Here is a 21,869-nt window from a genome sequence, read left to right as displayed (position 1 = left end):
CTTTCACCTACATGCTGCTTTTTCTTTTTGTTTTGACCCATTTTCCTTTTGTTCTTTTTTTTTTTTTTTTTTTTTTTTTTCATTTTTACACTTTATGTTTGAGTTTCTTTTGCTTCTTCATACATCCCTGTATCTCTTCTTTATTGACAGATTAGAGGTAAGTCACATTTTCATAGCCATTAGGATATGTTTCAGAGAGCAAGGTGGAAGTCCAAGAATGTGAACTAGTGATAGAAGCTCAGTGATTACCAAGACTGTTATTAAACCATTACATTGGTATTTACTATTTCTGAAGTTGTCTCAGAGGACAAATTTTACATTAATAGAACTGCTAAAGGGATATCAAAACAATCTTTCTTAGATTTGGTTGCTGCCTTGATTTTGATTTTAGTATATGTATTAGTTTATATTGATTTTAGTATATGTGTTAGTTTAAGCTAGTTCATTAACTTCGATTGTTGAATTATTTGCAAGGAATATGAAAATGTTCGTCAGGAATATGAAGAAGTAAAACTTGTTCGTGACCGAGTGAAGGAAGAGGTCAGAAAACTTAAAGAAGGGCAGATTCCTATGACACATCGAATTGAAGAAATGGAAAGGGAGCGTCACAATTTGGAGGCGCGAATCAAAGAAAAGGTATGTTTTGGGTTCAATTTTGGATTATCTGAATTTTATTTTAGCAAATATAAAAAATATTTTGCAGGTGTTTGAAAATATTTTCAAGGGTTTACTTGTGTCTTTCATTTCTTAAGTTTTTTTAACCAGGAATTCTGCCACCATAGGGCTTTCAAGGACTACTCATTACTGTTGAAGCGTTGCTACTTTTTAGGACTTCCAAGATACAAAGAGAGAAAAGTGAAATGTGATTTTTTTTTTTTAATTACAAGAGGATTCATAGTAGTATTCCTGGAAACACTGAGCTCTGTTTTGAATGTATTATATCTGCTTTGTAATTATACACCCTTTTGAAGGAGGGCAATATAAGAAATCTTGATGTTTTGGAGATGGATAATATAATATAATAATAATCTCTGCATTTTAAAAGTGTACCTAGAAGTTTTTTATGATTATGGCTTCTAACCTTTGGTGGATTTTGAAGTTAAAGACTATTTGAGAATTGTTTAAATTCCTGCTTCTAGAATAATGCAGTACAGGCAGATCCAAAATTGTGAATGAGATTTTGGAGATTCATGGATGCACAGATGTCAAGGTATTGACCCCTACTTCTGATATGACTGGGCACAGTGGCTCATACCTATAATCCCAGCACTTTGGGAGGCTGAGGCAGGCAGAATAGTTGAGCCCAGGAGTTCAAGACAAGCTTGGCCAATATGGTGAAACCCCATCTCTATGAAAAATACCAAGAAGTTAGCCAGGCATGGTGGTGCGAGCCTGTAAGTCCCTGCTACCGGTGAGGCTGAGGCAGAAGGATCACTTGAGCCTGCGAGGTTGCAGTGAGCTGAGATCGTGCCACTGCACTCCAGCCTGGTTGACAGAGCGAGACCCTGTCTCAAACAATATATATAATAATAAAAAATTAAAAATAAATCAAAATTAAAAAATAAAGAATTTGTGATATAAATTATCATTTGGCTTAAATAAGTAGAATGCTTTGTAATTAAGCCAGTGGAGTTTATGCTATATATATAAATTATATGAAACCAGAAAACCATTCACAATCTGTGTGTACTGTATACCCCTGATGTTGGCCCCTGTGCTTGAAGGTGGATGTCAATGAACATAAAAGGTGGATCTTGGCCTGGCACTGCTATTGGGAAAAAATTGTGTGAACCATGATTTCTGCTATTGAAAGATTAGGAGATAGTGTGTTACAAACTTAGTGGTATTGTTTTTTGTAGGCATCTTCTCTATTTTTAAAGGTTGTGTTTTATTCTCATTAAAATATGCTACTCCAGTTTTTTTGTTACTGAATTTAAGATTGCCATATCATCAAGGACATTCACTATACAGGTTTGATTAATATAACATTTATCTTCTGTTTGTAAAAAAGAAGTTATGTGGAGCTCTTTGATTTCGAGATGTGCTTGTACTTTTTCTTTTTAGGCACCTGAAAGTCAGAAAAATGATTTCTTGAGCTAGATGGTACATGTTGACCCATGCTTACTAAGTGAAAAAGGCCATATTTAGGAATATAAAGAAAACTTTATAACAGAGGAAGTGAATCAACAGTTTTGACTTTGCTACTATCTTGTCAGAAAAGCTCCACTATGTCTTAATTCTAATACAGGTTAAAGTGAGTTAAAATTATTGCACTCAAGTCCAGAAGATTAAGCAGTTATCAAGATCAGATAAAAATTTTAGGACTTGATTAGATCTGATTCTGATAGAGTTGCCATTGGTCATTTTAAATGTTAGGGGAAGAAGGGATTGTAGATAGTATCTAGACACGTCCTCTCAATGTTAAAGATACTGAATTCCAGTGATAACATGACTTCCTCAAGAATATAGAACTAACAGGTGGCAGTCATTGTTATGTTAATGAAGATTGGTTGTAAATTGTGGATTTGTAATTGCTTTTTTGGTTCTTGAATCTTCTATTACTACAAAATTACTTTTGTGATAGAAAAAAATGTACATAATAAATTTCAAATCTCTTAATTAAGGAAACATTTAAAACCCTTCGTTTTGTCTATTTATAACAGAAGCCCAGCTATTACGGCATTGTCAGACATCCATGAGCCTTAATTTATTTATGTGAAAATCTACATGGCCTAAGATGTTTTAGAATTATTTTCCTAAAGAAGTGATCCTGGATTCTGAAGTGGTACTTATGTCAGTCTATAGTAAAAGTAGTTATTAGCATCCATAGCCTTGAAACAGAAACACAGTGGTTAATTTTGTTCAGTAGTCATGCTATTCTTGTTCCTGCTCGTTCTGTTCCAGCAGAAAATTTTTTCCAGCACTTGTAGTTGGGTTTTTTTGTTTTTAATTCCAGGCAGATGGTATAGTGTTATGGACGGGGCATAGGCTTTTGAGTCACACGGACCTACATTTTAAATCATAGCTCAGCTGTCTGACCTTGAGCAAATCATTTAGTCTCTCTGAGCTTTATTCTCCTCCTCAGTCAGGTGAGGACAGTAATAGTAATCTTTATCTGACATGATTAGCATGTATGATTTAAGCATACATACATCAGTATTACTAGCATCAGAGAATTAGTTTTCCCCTCTGGGAAGAAACTGTTGTCTCTTGGCATCAGAGATCTACCATGGGTTTGGTGATTTGCTAGGAGGACTCACAGCTAAGATTTATTACAGTGAAAGGATAGGAAACAGTCAGTAAAGGGAAAATGCCCTGGGGACAAAGTCCAGAAGAAACCAGGCACAAGCTTCCAAGGGTCATCACCCAGAGAAGTCACACAGAATGTGCATAATTCCACTGTCATCAAATTGTGACAACACTTTTAAAGTCCTCTTTGCAGGGAAGTGCATTACAGACTCAGAACCCGAGAGTAGTTTTATAGGCTTTGGGCAACTAGGCAATCTAACAGCACATACTCAACTTCCAGAATCCAAGAAGGAAAGCAGATGTTCCACATCAGCCAAATTGTTTGTACAGACATGCACAGTGAGCCACTCTTACCAGTTAGGAAATGGTAGAAATACTCCCGAAATCCAAGTTGCCAGATTACAACCAAGGACCAACCTTGCAAACAAGCCTTTCTAGGAATAGTAGTCTTAGCCCGTAATGTTAATTCTTTTCTGTACAGCCCTGTTCTCTGCTGTTTGAATTATATATTATATTGTAGGTGTTAATGATGTGTAATAAGTGTCCATAATATGTCATGTATGTGTTTTATGTGTTACTGAAAAACATCAAGGAGGTAACATAGTTGGTATGTTAGAGAGAACTCTATATTTGAAATAAGACCTGATTTTGGATATTATTTACCATTTTTTAGCTATATATACAGGTTAGTTGGCCTCTTTTGAGCCCTATCAGTTAGTAATATTTGTCCTGATTATCCTGTAGGGTTGTTTTTAGGATCAGATAAAATAAGACAGGAAAATAAATGTAAAGAGAAAAACATGCATTCATATTACTGCAACTGTTTATTAATAACAGTAGGAATAACTTCATCAATTTGCAAATAACTTGGTATTTTGTTGATAATTATGGATTTTGTTTGAAACAAATTGTTGTGGGTTAACTCAGTATTTGAATGGGCAGGGCCATATATATAACTTGCTTGCCTGAGTTTTTAACTAACTATCCCCTCTCCTTCTGATTTAATTTTACAGGCAACAGATATTAAGGAGGCATCTCAAAAATGCAAACAGAAGCAAGATGTTATAGAAAGGAAAGATAAACATGTAAGATTTCATACTAAAATTTTTATTGCATCAAAATTTGCTCTAATTTTTGTTTTTAAATCTGTATTATGGGACAGATTCTTGTTGGAGAATGGCCAAGATCTCTGCATTCTCTATTTCTTAATTTGAGGGAGAGTAAGATTTGGAAGTATAGTAGTTGGTCAGAGGACAATTGGGAAAAATATCCAAAAACTGCTAGTAGACTAATAGCTATGCCTTAACTTCGTAGCTGAGTGACTATAGTTTTTTAATAGGATAATGATGGATTTAGTTACCTTATTAGTAAAAATTAAACTCTAAGGGATATATTCTTATTTTTTTAAACACAGAAATCTTTTATTTTGAAAAATGAGGGATGACATTTATATAGAATATATATACCTTTATGCATGATGGAAATTAATGAGACAAAGTATACTTAAACTATGGAGCTTTTCTTTTTTTTTTTCTGACACAGGGTCTTACTCTTAACCCAGGTTGGAGTACAGTGGCGTAATCTTGGCTCACTGCAGCCTCCACCTTGCAGGCTCCTCCTATCTCAGCCTTCTGAGCAGCTGGGACCACAGTGCATGCCACCACACCCAGCTTTTTTGAATTTTTGTAGAGATGGGTTTTTGCTGTGTTGCCCGGCCTTGCCTTGAATTCCTGAGCTCAAGCTATCCACCTGCCTGGGCTTCCCAAAGTGCTGGAATTACAGACATGAGCCACTGCCCCTGACTGGAACATTTCATCTTTATTATATTTTTATTGTTGAGTTTTAATCTGTTTTGATGTAATCTTGATTTATAGCTCCAATTTCTAGAAGTGAAAATAGTTAACATTGTGAAACTTAGCTTACTGCAGGTAATTTATCGCTAAGGAAAAATCTTTTAATTTGTAATATCCTGTTTTTGATGTATGCAGCTTCTTAATCTGAGAATATAAACTAAAAGTTTTTGAAGTTTTTTTTTTCCTTTGTAATATCTTTTTTTTCTTAGTAGATTTTTTTCTTTTCTCATTTTCGTTTCTTGCTTTCTTCCTGGAGTTTTTCCTTGTTTATCTAGGCATCTTTGGTTGTTTCTTTATGGTTAAGAGTAAGGCGTTAAAAGGCTGATTACAGATTTTTTGTGCATAAGTGGGGTCTAATGGCAAAATTATGTTAGGATGATTAGGTAAGAAAGTGGGCTTTTTTTGCTGTGCCCAAATATATGTGTGTTTCTATTCTCCAGGACCCTTCTGAGACTAAATTTTGAAATTACCTGCCTTGGAGGTAGACATGTAACTTCACGCATTTCTTGTGGTTGAAGCATTATGTTAATCTCCTAGTTTTTAGCCTCACCCCTTTTTCTATCCCTTTATTTTATGTCCCGGGCATCTCATTTAATTTCTCCAAAGAACCACAAATATTCACAGAAGATTGATTGTCAGTGTTATGTGCTTAGGGTTGTGTATGTTGGGGTAAGAGGGGATTGGGATAAGAAGGAGGGTAGGAATAATTGCATTCTATGTGATGTCGTTTGTACTTGGCATTTCCTAGTCCTAAGAATCTCTGTGTTTTTTATTTGTTTTTATTTTTTAGAGGGAATAATCAGTTTTTCACATCCCTTTCTTTTTCATTCATTCTTTACACTATGGTTCCTATAATAAACTGCTAAACTAGTTATTTGTTTTTTCATCTGGCAAAGTATTTATTAAACTTTCCATTTACTGATCTCTTTTCTCTGTCTTTTGTCCTCATGGGATGGGACCTATTTTACTCCATTTCTATTATTTTATTAAGGTTAGGCAGAAAAAGACATAAAGACTCATCCTATATCCCCAGACATGAATACAAGGTTGGTAGATTGCCTCATGTTGAACTTCCCTTGCATTCTTATCATAAATTTTATTTACTTAATGTTTTAATATATTGCTGTATTCAACTAGAAAATTTTGTATTTAGGATTTTTTAACTGTGTGAGATTGACCTGTAATTTAATTTTTTATTCTATTCTTAACTGGTTTTGTTTTCAGGCTTATGCAGGCCTGGTAAGTAATTTAATACTTGTTGGATCAGTTTCCGTCATTTATATTTCTTCTCTTCCTATCACTGATATTTGTGTATCCATTTTTTCCCGTTATCATATTTGCCAGGGCTTGTCACTTTTGTAAGTCTTTTCAACCAATCTTTTTTAAATCAACTTTATTTTTTGTTGGCTATTTAATTTCTTCTTTAACTTTCTTAATTCATTTTTTTCTGCTTTGAGGATTTTTTTTTTAACATTCTTGAATTGTAAAAAGCGTGTTTCTTTTGTTTTTAACCTTTTCTAATTTTTAATAAACGCATCAAAAGATATACATTTTTTTCTGGGTATCTTTTGGCTATATCTCATATGTGTTGATAAGTAGGCTCTTTTTTTCAGTTTAAGATATAATTCTCATTTAAATGTTTTCATTCATTTGAGGTTACCTAGCAGTTCTTATTGTTTTTATTTCTGTGGATATGGAATTTTTTAGGCTTTTGAAAAAATGTCAGATTCTACTTACACTGCTTTGTGATCAATAAATGTGGCCTTATGACTTTTATAAAGAATTTTTTGAGACCTTTTTTTGTTTTTATTGTGTATTTGATTTTTGTACCTATTCTTTATGTATTTGAAAAGAACATACTTTCTGTCTTCAGGTATGAAAATATATATACACATACATACGTACGTACGTTAGCACATGCTTCCTATAATTATACATAATTATATTACTAAAATGTTCTACTTTTTTGTTAACCTACTTGATTTAGTTTTTGTTGTTGTTATTGTTTTAAGATGGAGTCTTACTCTGTCTCCCAGGCTGGAGTGCAGTGGCGCAGTCTCAGCTCACTGCCACTTCTGCCTCCCGGGTTGAAGCAATTCCCCTGCCTCAGCCTCCCAAGTAGCTGGGACCACAGGTATGCATCACCACGTCTGGCTGGTTTTTGTATTTTTAGTAGAGACTGGGTTACCATGTTGGCCAGGCTGGTCTCTTACACCTGACCTCAAGTAATTCACCTGCCTTGGCCTCCCAAAGTGCTAGAATTAGAAGTGTGAGCCACAGCACCACGCCTGATTTAGTTATTTTTAAGATGTCAATATGTCCTTTTATGAGTATAGATTTGTCTATTTTTCCTTGTAATTATATCAGTTTTTTCTTCCTAGATTTTAAAGCTTTCTTATTTTGTTTTTATTTCTGTACCATGTTTCTCTTTAAAATTTTTTTCAATTCAATGTGAAATAAAGGAATTTAAACAGATGAAGTTTAAGCAGTTCACATTTACTGTTATGTTTTCTACTATTATACTTTTTACTTGATTCCTCCTCCTCTTTCTGTTTTCTGTTGCTGTTAACCAAGGTTTTCTCATTCCGTTTTTTATTCTATAGGTTGAAAGTTATATTTAGTCCTATTCTAGTGATTATCTTAAAATCTTAAGTGGCGCATTTCTCATAAAAGAGTTTATCAGTATCTTTATTCTCCCACTTAAGAAAAAAAAAAAATACTAGCCAGCTTCTATTTTCTCTTCCTTTTCTCCCATGTCAGTATCATCAGAAATTTGACTTGTGGTTACTTAAAATGTTTGGGGGTTTTTTTGTTGGTTTTTTTTTGTTTTGTTTTTTTTTGTTTGTTTGTTTTTTACTAGGCAAAGAACTTTATTAACCTTGGTTTCAAACTTGATTCCCAGGCTTCTTCGGCTTAATTAGCTGCAAAGAATGAATTGTTTATAAGCAAAAAACTGAAAAGAGCTGCAGTGTCCAAGGGGCTTGGGCTTAAAAAATATTAGAGATCTAGATTTTATCAGATCCATAAACAAAAATTTCTTAAAAAGCAGTCATAATATAAAATAGCAGCTCCCAGTAACTTCTTCAAGTTTTATCTTCAGAAGTTGACTCAATTCAGTTTGCCTCATTCTTGGAAGCCTCATCAAAATTCTCCACAAGATCTGGAACTTCATCATCCTCCTCCTCCTCTCCAGTAGCAAGTGGTGCTTTTCCATCCACAGATTGTTTGGGCAGGGCTTCAGCCAGTCTTCTTAAACTAGTCAGACTGTCTGCCCCAAGCTGGTTTAAGATGCTGGGTAGCATTTCTGTCAGCTGCTTTGTCTCAGCATGGCCTGTAATGGTGAAAGTGTTCGCTGCCAGAGATGCCTGAACTTTAGGGTTGTTAAAGTGGATCACTGTTCCTTGGTTTGTAAACATATTCACCTCTTCAATACCAGAGATATTGTTTACCCCTAACTTCTTTAAGGAGAACTGAAGTTTTTTTATCATCTGCTGTGGCTGTTCTGTGAACCACCTTCTTCTTTCTGCGAGCAGTTCCTTTCCCACCAATGCGCACTTGTGCCTGCGGTTTGGCGAGTTTTTCCTGGTTCATGATTGTTTCTTTTACCTTGTCGGAGCGGATAAGGGGTCGCGCCGGGTACTAGGGTTGGTGCTCAAGAGGTCTTGGGTGGACCAGCTGAGATTAGGCACACACACGCGGGGACGCAAGATGGCAGCTAAAGGGCTGTTTGGGTTTTTTTTTAACTGTCATTATTTACATGTTGAGTATCTCTAATACGAAATCTAAAATGTTCCAAAACCCAAAACTGTTTTGTGTGTTGACATGATGCTCAAAGGAAATGCACTTTAGAGCATTTTGGATTTCTAGATTAGGGAAGCTGAACCTGTAAGTATAATGCAGATATTCAAAGGTCTTAAAAATTTGAAATCCAAAACACTTGGTCCCAAGCATTTTGGATAAAGGATCATCAGCCTGTGTTTAGATTTAGTAATATGTTTAGTTCATTTGTTTGATTGTGTTGCTGTTGCATTATACTTCCTCTGGCTTGCTAGGGAAGGAGAAATAGAGTTCTCTTTTTACTATATAAAGTTACATCCTTTTACTTTGAGCTTATTTGTGTCTTGGAATCTAAAAGCTGTCTCTTATAAACTAGATAGTTGGATCATGATTTTTTGCCTTCATTAACATAAAACCAGATATTGTAAAAAGGGGATCGTTATAAATAATAAAAGACATTCTTGTCACTCAGAAAACTCCAACGGTTTTGAACTCTGTGCCAGGAACCTAGGACAAAGACTAAATGTATATATTTATATCACAACAGTTTTTTATATTGGATAGGAAGAAAAAAGTTATAAACAACAAAATACATTTGTTATATTTTACATTTACCTATATAATTACCTTTACTGGCTCTTGATTTCATTGTGTAGTTTCAGAGTATTGTCTAGGGTTCCTTCATTTCAACCTTAAAGATGCCTTTTAGTATTTCTTTTAGGGGAGGTCTTCTAGTGATAAATTTTTTTTTTTTTTTAAATCTAAGAATACCTTAAGTTTTTGTTTGGTTTTGAAGGATAGTTTTGCTGGATATAGAATTCTTTGTGGGTTTTTTTTTATTTTTCCAGCACTTTGAATATGTCGTTCATCTGCCCTCTGGCCTCCATATTTCTGATGAGGAGTCAGTTGTTAATCTTATTGAGGATCCTGGTACATGATGAATCACTTTTTCTTGCTTTTAAAGTTTTCTCTTTGCCTTTGGTTTTCAGTAGCTAATCATATTTCTAGACGAAAATCTCCTTGAGTTTATCGTTTGGAATTCATCGAGCTTCTTAAATGTGCAGATTAATGTTTTTCATCAAAATTAGGAAGTCTTTTGTCAGTATTTCTTCATGTATTCTTTCTGCCTGTTTCTTTCTTGAGACTTACATATTTTGATATGCTTGTTGGTATCCCACAAATCTCAGAGACTGTTGATATATATATATATATATATATATATATATATATATATATTTTTTTTTTTTTTTTTTTTGAGATGGAGTTTTGCTCTTGTTGCCCAGGCTGGAGTGCAATGGTGTGATCTTGGCTCACTGCAACCTCTGCCTCTTGGGTTCAAGTGATTCTCCTGCCTCAGGCTCCTAAGTAGCTGGGATTACAGGCACCCACCACCACACCTGGCTAATTTTTTTTTATTTTTAGTAGAGATGGCGTTTCACCATGTTGGCCAGGTTTACTGCAATTTCCGCCTCCTGGGTTCAAGCAGTTTTCCTGCCTCAGCCTCCTGAATATCTGGGATTACAGGCGCCCACCACCACACCCACCTATTTTTTCTGTTTGTAGTAGAGATGGGGTTTCACCATGTTGGCGAGGCTGATCTGGAACTCCTGACCTCAGGTGATCCACCCACCTCAGCCTCCCAAAATGCTGGGATTACAGGCATGAGCCACCACACCTGGCCATCTGCTTATTTTTCTTGATTGTTTTTTTCTTTTTGTTCCTCATGCTGGACAATCTCAATCAACCTATCTTCAAGTACACTTACTCTTTCTTCTGCCTATTTGGATTTGCTGTTAAGAGTCTCTGATCTTTTATTTTAGTTCTGCATTTTTCAACTCTAGAAAAAACTCTAGATTTTTCTAGTTGGCTCTTTTTTTTGTAATTTCTATGCTTCTATTGATATTTTGTATTCAGTGAGACACTGTTCTCTTCCTTTAGTTTTTTTGACATGGTTTCTTTTAATGTATTGAACATATTTAAAATAGCTGTTTTAATGCTTTTCCTCTTTAGAAAAAAAGTACGTGCAGCTCACTGCCAGCACTCATTTAATTTTACATAAACACACTCTTTGAGGCTTAAGCAAATCTGACCAGTTTTCAATGTGAAAATAAAATGTAAAAACTGTTCTTGGAGTTATTTTTCAAAAGAACTGACATCATAATCTTCTGAATCATTAGAATCATCTATTTTGGAATAATTGGATTCATCAAATGAACATTTGGCCAACAACTGTTCTAGAATGATGTTAACATCATGCATAGGAATGCTATATTACTAAAAACCAAATGCTATAAATAGAATGATTGATGTCTTTTGTTTCCAAAGTCAGTATACTAGAACGATGTGAAAATAATAAAAGCAAGATATTTTGTGTCAAAGTTACCTTGAGGTAAATGCTGCAGCCGCAAGCACCACCAGCAGATACTCTCAGGACAAATGGGAAAAGGGTTATAAGTCTTATAAGTCCATTTCTATTGACTGCTGTTTTCCTGAGTATGGGCCATACTTTCTCACGTCTTTCAATGTGTTTTTGTTGAAACTGAACAGTTTAAGTTACATACTCTAGCAACTCTGGAAGTCAATCCCGTTTCGTTCTCCAGGGCTTGATGTTGCTGTTTCATTGAGTACGTTGTTGGTGTTTTTTTGCTTAGTGACTTTCCTAGTTCTGTAAGGTCTGTATCCTTGGTCATATGTGGCTACCGAAGTGACTGCTAGGTTAGTTTAGTGGTTAGCTGGTGACTGAATACATATTTCCTTAAATGCCTGAAACCCATATGTTTCCCAGTCTTTGTTGAGGATCTCTGTATGTATATTGGGTCATGCCTTCAACATTCAGCCAGGCAGTATTCACACTGTACTGAGATTCAATCATTTTTCTTGAATAAATGCTCCTAAGATTGTTGAAAACTTTGGTTAACTCTGTCTCAGTCTTCACTTCCTATTTGCACATATCAAAGTGAAACAGAGGTGAAAACATAGGGTCTTTTTAGGTCTTTCTGGAGCATGTACACAGCCATGGGCATGCACACAGTCCTAATGCATATGACTTTCTAGAATCACTGGAGCTTCTAAAACCTCATATGGTTTGGGGAGAAGATCATTCCCCAGTTTTTTCTTTTAAGATTTTTGGTTAGCTTATTGTTTGCTGTAACTTTTAATCTGCTTTAGGCAGCTGTGATATTAAACAGTTGTTTCTGATTGTTTTTGACAAATGCATCCAAGGAAAAGGCTGTTTTGCAGTGGTGAGCTATGAGTCAGGTCAAATACAGACAAGCCTTATACAAGTAAGTTTTCCCAGGAAACTGCCAGTTAGATCAGATAGTGACATTTCTCTGAGAATGAGGATTTATTAGGTTGTTGCAAAAGTACTTGCATTTTTTTTTGCCAGGTTGGTGCAAAAGTATTGCATTTTTTTGCCATTAGAAAAGAGCTCCAAACCTGTTCATATCTCTCCAGTGGCTGCTAGACTGCAGGTTTTCACTGTGATTGTTGGCTATTGCTTTTCAAGAATACCACATGAATGGAACAAGGGGTTTAGGAATGAAGCAAGTTCAGAATTCTACAGAGCTTGCTATTTTTACTGAGATTCAGCCATTTTGTTTTTTTAATAAGATCTTCCCACATTTTTACAAGCATTTGGGTAAATTCCAGAGTTCTGAAAGAGTTAATTTTGACAATTTTTGTCAGTGTCCTCATTGCTTTTATTGAGGAGATGTCTGGAGTTCCTTCACCATTCTGATGACATCAAAATCTTCTCTATGTCTACAGAAAAATGTTGCTGGGATTTTAATAGAGATTTCATTAAACATTTGGGAAAAATTGAAATCTTTACTATGTTGAGTCTTCTGATCTATGAACATGGTCTGTCTCTCTTTATTTAGATTTTTTATTTCTTTCATCAGCATTATGTAGTTTTAGCAACAAGTCCTTTGTGTGTTTTGTTAGATTTATACCTCTGACTTAGTTTTGTTTTTTTTCTTCTTTGGTAAATATTTTGGGACTATGTACATAGGCAGTCATGTCAGCTACAAATAGGGACAGCTTTATTTCTTCCTTTCTGATTTGTATGCATTTAGTTTTCTTGCCTTATTGCATTGGCTAGAACTTCAGCACTCTGTTGAATAAGAGTGGCAAACACTGAAATCCTCACATTATTCCTGATCTTAGGAGGAAAGCATTCAGTTTTTCATTATTCAGTATGTAGTAATAGCAGCAGGTTTTAAATATATATATATATGCTCTGTCAGGTTCAGAAAATTTTTATGCATATTTCTATGTTTCTGAGAATTTTTATGACAAGTACATATTCAGTTTTGTCAAATGCTTTTCTCTATTGATGGCCGTTAATAAGTGATGGATTATATTGACTGATTTTTGACTAGCAAATCAGTTTTGCATCGCTAAAATAAACCCCACTTGGTTGTGGTGTCTAAGTGTATAATTCTTTTTACATATTGCTGAATTCTGTGTTAAAGGATTTTTGTGTCTGTGTTCATGAGTGATATTGTTTTATAGTCTTCTTTTTGTATTCTCTGCCTGCTTTTGGTATTAGGATAACTAGCTTCATAAAATGAATTGGGAAGTGATCCCTCCTCTTCTGCTTTCTGAAGGAGATTGTACAGATTTTGTGTTTATATACTTTGAACATTTTGTATAATTCTCAAGTGAAATTCTCTGGGCTTAGAGATTTCTTTTTGGAGGAGTTTTAAAATTATGTTTTCAACTTCATTAATAGCTATAGGACTAGTCAAATATCTGTTTCATATTAGGTGAATTGTGATAGTTGTGTTTCTTGAGGAATTGGTCCTCTTGTCTAAGTTGTCAAATTCATGTATGTATAAATTCTCTTATCCTTTGATATGTATAGAATCTGTAGTGATACCCCTATTTCATTCCTGATACTGGCAATTTTTATCCCTCCCTCCTTTTGTTAAGTTAATCTTGCCAAAGGTTTGCTAATTTTATTGATTTTTTTTTCAGAGGCAGCAGTTTGTTTTATTGATTTTTCTCTCTGTTTCCAGTTTTTTTGATGTGCATTCTTATCTTTATTATTCTCTTTCTTCTGCTTGATGTAGATTTGCTCATTTTTTCATAGATTCTTGAAGTGGAAGCATAGATTATTCATTACATACTTTTCTTCTTATGTATGCAGTTAGCGTTATACATTTTACTGTCATCACTGCATTAGCTGTGCCCCAAAAATTTTGATATATTTTTATCTTCATTCAGTTTATTGTATTTTTCTTTTTATTTTTCTTGAGATCACACAATTTGTTTATTCACTAATTTGGTATTAGACATTTCGACTGTTTCTAGTTTTTGGGCTACTACCCGTAGAGCTGCCTATTCTTCTACCACTTTTTATATGGACGTATGCTTTTATTTCTCTTGGATAATTTCCTAGGAGTAGAATATCATAGGTGTGCTTCACCTTTATAAGGAATTGCCAACCTGTTTTCCAGAATTTGGGTAGTTTAATTGTAATTAATAAAAGTTGAACTTGTGATGGCTTGGAATTTTTGTTTTTAATGGTCCTTCATGAGAAATTACACCTTATGGTGTAATTTGAGAAACACTGCTCTGGAGTAGCCTCGGAGGAGTGAGATTTAGGTAGCTACTGGGACTCCCCTTACATTGCACAAGGTAAAGCAGAATGAGTAAGGATGTTGGTAAAGTGATAAATTTAAAAGCAAGAGAAGGAGGGAGTACTCTAATTATAACTTCTGTTAATGGAATATGAGGCAAGGTCATTAGCTGAGTAAGCAGAGGGAAGGCAGCAATAAAGGATTGAAGAAGGAACAAAAGGTATTAACTTGTCTCAGAGAGCACAAGTTTATTGAAAAAGTGTTACAGGTTTATGTTGTAATTTTGAGTGCCTGTTTAAGTTTTGTGGCCATAGATTTAAAGTGAGACCAGTTTTTGAGGGTTTCTTTCATTAGTTCAGTTGCTTAGATATGGATAGTTACAAGGTATGTAGATAAGTTTAATTAGAACTGGGGTTTTTCCTGGCCTGTGTGACATAAGAAGGAAGGTCAAGGGATCTTCGCAAGGGAGTGGTTATAGTGTTGCATTGTTGAATCCCAGGAAAGAAATGAAGGGATTGTGAAAAGGTAGTGGGTTTAGTGGATTGCACAGCCTGGTGGAGTCAAAGGATAGTGGAAGAAAAGGAAATGGTGATCAAAGAATAGGATTATAGAAATAATGTTTTTCAGAAGTGGTATGATTTGGGGAGCTTTATGATCTATAACATAACCCTCCTCAGCCCCCTTTTTCTGTCCAGTAGGCAGATGGCTGAGGAGAGGTTAAGGAAAAGATGATTGAAGTTGAAGAAGTAAGGGAACACAGAGGCCAAAGAGTTAGATTGATTTTCCATAGATATGTTGAAGTCACACGATGACAGGCATAATGATGGAGAATGGAAGACAATGAATCAAGTGCCAAAGTCATCCCTGAATGGATGTGCTTGGGGAGGATTTTCAGGGAGCTGGTTAACATAGCAACAAGGGTAACGGGTGACAAAGTCTGATCCCATGGTCTTTAGAGGAACCAAAGTGGGCCTCAATTAAAGGAAAAAGGAGTACAGTGGGGATTAATGAAGACACCCTCCTCACCTCTGTGTCCTGAAATAATGGTTTATGGCAGGAAAAGGTCACTGCTTGAGAGGGATCTAGGGAGAACAAGTGTCTTCTAGAAATAGCCAAGTTTCCACTAGAACAAGAAGCGGGAACATTCAGAGAAATTGCAGATATAGAGCAGTATGGGGACAGTATCCTAGTGAAGGTGAGTGATCTAAGAAGTTTAGACCTACTTTACCCGAGCTAAACATGGGTATTAGTCGTGGTAGGACTAATGGGATTAGTCATGGTAATTTCTTGGATGAAGGTGAGAAATGAGTTAGTGTTCAGAAAACTTAACTGAAAGGTAAGGGATCATAGGGCTGCTTTTCAGTTTTTCAGGTCAGTATCAGACAAAGACCTTCTCTTGATACAACTTTATATGGTAGGCCAGTGATTTTCAGTAGTTTGGTGGTCTCTGTTTTGCTGGGATTGCAAAGGTTCTGTTTGTTAAATTTCTTGTCCCTTTTTCATGAACTTGGACATCCTCGTGTGTTTAGCGATTCTTAATTCTATATTGTCATCTGTGATATGGCCCATTTATTTTCCTGAATCCCTTGGCCTTCCTATTATCTACTTTCTGTTAGGCCTGTTGAACGTTGTTAATGTTCGGTGACAGACACATATCTTAATTTTTTCAGATATATTTTCTCTTGCTTCTATATGTTTGGTTATAGTAGAGAAGATTTGGGGATATGGGTATTTTGTTACTGCCAAAGCTGAATTTTTAGAAAGAAAAAATCGGTACCCACATTTCAACAGAAGATAGGATAAAATGTGGATATCCATATCACAGGACATGATGCACAAGATGTTAAAATCCCATTTTGTCAGAACATGAGGGAAAATGAGAAACTGCTATCAATGTATTTTTAGTGATGCCATTTAGTAAAAAGAATATATATTCTACAGGAGATATAGGTAGGCATTAAAATGTAATAGTTTACTGAGGCAGGCAGGTCACTTGAGGCCAGGAGTTTGAGACCAGCCTGGCCAACATGGTGAAAACCCAGCTCTACTAAAAATACAAAACTTAGCCGGGCGTGGTGGTATACGCCTGTGGTCCCAGCTACTTGGGAGGCTGAGGCACAAGAATCATTTGAACCCAGGTTGCAGTGAACCAAAATCGCACCACTGCACTCCAACCTGGGCTATAGAGCGAGACTCTGTCTCAAAAAAAAAGTAAAAGTTTAAGGACATAAGATTATAAGTTATTTTTATTAGTTATAAGTCTCTGTATTTTCCATAATGAATACATTATAACTTTTATAATGAGGAAAGAGAGGGAGTAAATCTGACTTGGAAATAAAGCCAGCTAATATACATATTATGTGATGTGTTAAATTTATCTATTTTAATACAAAACTCTAATTGTAAAAAATAAATTGGATGTATAAATGTATATTGTTTATATGTGTGTGTCTTAAAGAAAATATTAATTCTGTCTTAGGTAGACCATGGTTTTGATAAAAATTTCATTGACATCAAGTGACAACTTACATAGCTGGTTTTAAAAACAATTTACCTTGAATATGTGAAGAAATGTAAGCATATAGATTGATAATTAAAATCTCACAGTATTAATCTGAAGTATTGGTAGAAAATATTTCCATTGGAAGAAAATAGTTTATTTCTGTTTCAAATTACATGTTGAGTATCTCTTATTCAAAATACTTGGGACCAGAAGTGTTTGGATTTCAGATATTTTCAGAGTTTGGAATGTTTGCATATACATAATGAGATATCTTGAGAATACGACCCAAGTCTAAACACGAAATTCATTTATGTTTCATATACACCTTATACACATAGTCTGAAGGTAATTTTAAATGATGTTTTTAATAATTTTGTGTATGAACCGAAGTTTGTATTTGTTGAACTGTCAGGAAATAAAGGTGTCAGTATCTCAGCCACCCATGTGGATGATCTGTTGTTGATGACATCACCATCATTCCTGACTCTGAATTTATATGCTACTCATAAACAATCATTTTTAAATACTTACACAAGTACTTAACAGTACAAAGTGACATACAACTAATACAATGAAAAAATATGCGTTCTGGGTAACTTGTGTCATGTCAGCACTAAAAAAATTTCAGATTTTGGAGAATTCTGGATTTGTGATTTTTGGATTGGGGATATTCAACCTGTAACAGGGTGACTTGTAATCTTTTTTTTTTTGGGACGGAGTTTCGCTCTTGTTACCCAGGCTGGAGTGCAATGGCGCGATCTCGGCTCACCGCAACCTCCGCCTCCCGGGTTCAGGCAATTCTCCTGCCTCAGCCTCCTGAGTAGCTGGGATTACAGGCACGCGCCACCATGCCCAGCTAATTTTTTGTAGTTTTTTAGTAGAGACGGGGTTTCACCATGTTGACCAGGATGGTCTTGATCTCTTGACCTCGTGATCCACCCGCCTCGGCCTCCCACAGTGCTGGGATTACAGGCTTGAGCCACCGCGCCCGGCCTTGTAATCTTTATTATTTATGGAAACTGTATCACATATGCCACATGACTGTTTTAATTTTGGTCTTCCTGTAAATACTTAGAAATCTGTTTGGTTTTTTAAGTATTTTGTTTATTTAGGAAATAGTCAATGAGTGCTAATTATATACTGACCACCACTTAAAGTATTTGAGATACATTAGTGAATGTGTAAAACAAAGATACAGATAGTCTGGTAGAACTGGTAATGTGCTAGTCTGATTTTCACAGGGCACCTTTTAGTGAGGAAAACACCTATGTTAGTTAGATTGTTTGTATTTTAAAAACTGTATTACTGTGAAAGTCTTATTAGCAGAAAAACAATCTCAATTACTAACCTGCTTTTGTTTTATTAGATTGAAGAACTTCAGCAGGCTTTAACAGTAAAGCAAAATGAAGAGCATGACCGACAGAGGAGAATAAGTAATACCCGCAAAATGATAGAGGATTTACAAAACGAACTGAAGACCACAGAAAACTGCGAGAATCTTCAGCCCCAGATTGATGCCATTACAAATGATCTGAGACGGATTCAGGATGAAAAGGCATTATGTGAAGGCGAGATAATTGATAAGCGAAGAGAGAGGGAAACTCTAGAGAAGGAGAAAAAGAGTAAGTTTTCATAAAGTTAGAATGAAATGTTTATAAAATGGTGATATATTTCTGTTGATGGGCTGCTTTCTTCCCATGGTAATTGTTTCTATAAAATGTTCAAGTTGCCTTGTTGAGGAAGCTCAACTCAGTTCTTCCAACTTCATACCCTAATTACCCATATCTGTTGTGTACTGTAATTTGCCATGATAACTGACCACTGTCTTCTGTCAGATTATAGCAGTTGATTTAATTCTCTATAAATGCTTAGCTTTATTTTCTTTACAAAGTCACTCACTATTACTTGTATCAAATTTAAGCTCTTTATTCTAACCTTCATAACCTTCTGTTAGCTTAGTTCCTTGAAACCTGTCCAATTTCAGCTTTGGTTTTCTTTTTGTAGACCATGTGAATTGATCTTTAGTATTTTTTGGATAGGGATTTTATATTCTGTCTGCTCACTGTATATGACTAGAATCAGAAAAATAAAATTATGTGTTTATCAAAGTACTAGATGTGTATGGCCAAAAAAAAAAAAAAAAAAAAAATAGAAGGGTGGCACAACCCCCCCCTTTTTTTTTTTTTTTTTTAACCTCCAGAGCCAATCAAGAATAAGCACTTTTAACTCTTTTAGCAGATATTTTTCTTTTTTTTTTTTCCTGAGATGAAGTCTCCCTCTGTTGCCCAGGCTGGAGTGCAATGGTACGATCTTGGCTCACGACAACCTCCGCCTCAGCTGGGTTCAAGCAATTCTCCTGCCTCAGCCTCCTGAGTAGCTGAGATTATAGGCATGCGCTACCACACTCAGCTAATTTTTTATTTTTAGTAGAGACGGGGTTTCACCATATTGGACAGGCTGGTCTCGAACTCCTGACCTCAGGTGATCCACCCTCCTCGGCCTCCCAATGTGCTGGGATTACAGGTGTAAGCCGCCACGCCCGGCCAGCAGATATTTTTCTAGTAGTCGTTCATATATATTTATCATATTCTTATTTCACTATTGCTTGATTAATCAACTTTAGACATTATCTTTTCGTATTTACTCTAGATGTAGATTTTACCTTAGACCTCCCTATTATAATTCTTCAAATAAAATTATTAATATTGATTTTTATTATTATAAATAATATACATATCTTTTTTTGGTCATTTAACAATTATCAATATTGCTTGACTCTACACTTAGTAAGCTCTAAATACTTGTATTCCTCCCATCCTGTTACTTTCCTCCCTTCTCACATTCTAAATTCTCTCATTTATACTCTGGTTTTTATATTTGCAAGGCTGAAGATATTTGTATTTGTGTTTTATGTGCTCTATTTATGGGTTAATTCAAGAAGTTTAGAAATACTAAGTATTGTTTATTAAACTTGCTTATAGCTGAACCAAGAAGTGCATTATAATTAAATTTCTCTTCATTGATAGCTTTTAAAAGGCTTTTTTTTTTTAATTTGCTTTAGCATTTCCTTAAATTGAAGAGGAAAAAAAAAGCTGTCTTATCAGGCATTCTCTTGAATTCCATAGCCTTCTGTCCTTCTCCTTCCATCTAAATTGGTTCTTCTTGAGGCCTACATGGTTATCATTTGTAATTTCTCTCATGCCTTTTCCGTGTTATAAACCTATTCCCGAATTCCATGTCTCATTTTCTTACATCATGCCCTTATTTTGTTGGAGTACATTTTCAGGTAACCTCAAGAAGAGATATTTGGTAATTAATTTCAGAGTCTTTGCACCCTTGAAAATATCCTTATTTCATCATCCCCCACTTTTTTTAGTTTTGTTGTATATACAATTCTAGGATGAAAATACTAATTTTTCTCCCAGAATTTTGAGGGCCTATTGCCATTTGTCTTCTGATAAGAAATCTAGTGTTTTGTTTTTCTTATGGGGGTTTTTTTTTGGTAGGTTAAAGTTTCAGGATCATATTTTTCCCAGGTGTTTGGACATTTTAGAATGATTTATTCAGGTGAGTCTTTTTCACTATGTGGAAAAGAATGAAAAAGACGTGAGTCTTTTTCACTATGTGGAGTACTTCCTGAGTAGTGTTTGTAACCTTTAGATCTAGGGTATTCTTTTGTATTATTATTAGTTTATTTCACTATTTAAAATTTTCAGAGACATAAGACTTTGTTTTGTTTTCCAATTTTAGGTGTGGATGATCATATTGTACGTTTTGACAATCTTATGAATCAGAAGGAAGATAAGTTAAGACAGAGATTTCGTGACACATATGATGCCGTTTTATGGCTAAGAAATAACAGAGACAAATTTAAACAAAGAGTCTGTGAACCCATAATGCTCACGGTAAGAAACTGTTCATGTTGGTAGTATTTATTATTGTAATCATTATAGATTTTTAAGACTTTTTAGTCCCAATAATACCCTGGTTTTACATAATCAGACTTGTGGGATCTGGCATACTGCTGAATCCATGCATGGGCTTTTTAAAGGTCCCCTAATCAATGAGGGTAATAACTGTCATAAAACCTGTGCTTTTTTTCTAGAAAGAGGTATAAAATGGCAACTTACTGACTTAGAATCATGTAGAAAATTAGTTTGGTTAACTGGTTTCTTCTGGCACTTGTTATTAGATTATAACAGGCATTCGATTAAAACCTGCCAAAGAGGTAGAAAACTGCTGTAAATATGTTGATTAAAGGAACAAATCTTAGAGGATAGGCAAGAAAATCACTTGCTACAAAGGAAGGGCATTCTGAGGATTTTGAAAATGAAAACATTATTGACATCATAAAATATTTGATAGCTTTTATTGATTGCAGGTCATCAAGAATAGGTGAAGCTGTACTCAGTAAATCATCTAGTGAAGTGTGGCCATGGATTTACTAAGATGATTGCCATCTACACTATTTAAAATAGTAAGTTTGGCCACATAAAAGGATGAAAGAATAAAAAATTAACATTCTTTGATAATGATACGGCAGACAGAGCAAACATAAAACTTCCCTAAAATTACATAAGGATTCTTTTTGCTAGTTTTGTTTTTCTTTAGAAAAGAATAGATCCTTGCAGGATTCATGAAAAATTCTATTATCTGTAACTCATGTCTGTGTTATTCTTTATTGAAAATTATTCTTTTTTTTTTTTTTTTTTTTTTTGAGACGGAGTTTCGCTCTTGTTACCCAGGCTGGAGTGCAATGGCGCGATCTCGGCTCACCGCAACCTCCGCCTCCTGGGTTCAGGCAATTCTCCTGCCTCAGCCTCCTGAGTAGCTGGGATTACAGGCACGCGCCACCATGCCCAGCTAATTTTTTGTATTTTTAGTAGAGACGGGGTTTCACCC

General features: G+C 35.1%; 1 protein-coding gene and 1 pseudogene across 3 annotated transcripts in view; one reads left to right on the top strand and one right to left on the bottom strand.

The window, feature by feature from the left end:
- The window catches only part of SMC5 (structural maintenance of chromosomes 5), an 89,709-nt gene that overhangs the window by 21,794 nt on the left and 46,046 nt on the right, over window positions 1-21,869 (top strand). For all 3 annotated transcript variants that reach the window (XM_032290930.1, XM_032290929.1, XM_032290928.1), the window contains exons 7-10: window positions 475-636; window positions 4,263-4,334; window positions 18,334-18,589; window positions 20,718-20,872. In XM_032290930.1, the coding sequence (XP_032146821.1) occupies window positions 475-636; window positions 4,263-4,334; window positions 18,334-18,589; window positions 20,718-20,872 (645 nt within the window). The remainder of the gene's footprint in view (window positions 1-474; window positions 637-4,262; window positions 4,335-18,333; window positions 18,590-20,717; window positions 20,873-21,869) is intronic.
- On the bottom strand, window positions 8,114-8,708 carry LOC116559821 (annotated as a pseudogene).

This window comes from Sapajus apella, unplaced genomic scaffold (assembly GCF_009761245.1).
Source record: "Sapajus apella isolate SASKATOON/1434 unplaced genomic scaffold, GSC_monkey_1.0 scaffold24, whole genome shotgun sequence".
NCBI classification, from domain to species: Eukaryota; Metazoa; Chordata; class Mammalia; order Primates; family Cebidae; genus Sapajus; species Sapajus apella.
The sequence above is the reverse complement of the archived record's forward strand: the minus strand, read 5'-3'. Positions and strand labels throughout refer to the sequence as shown.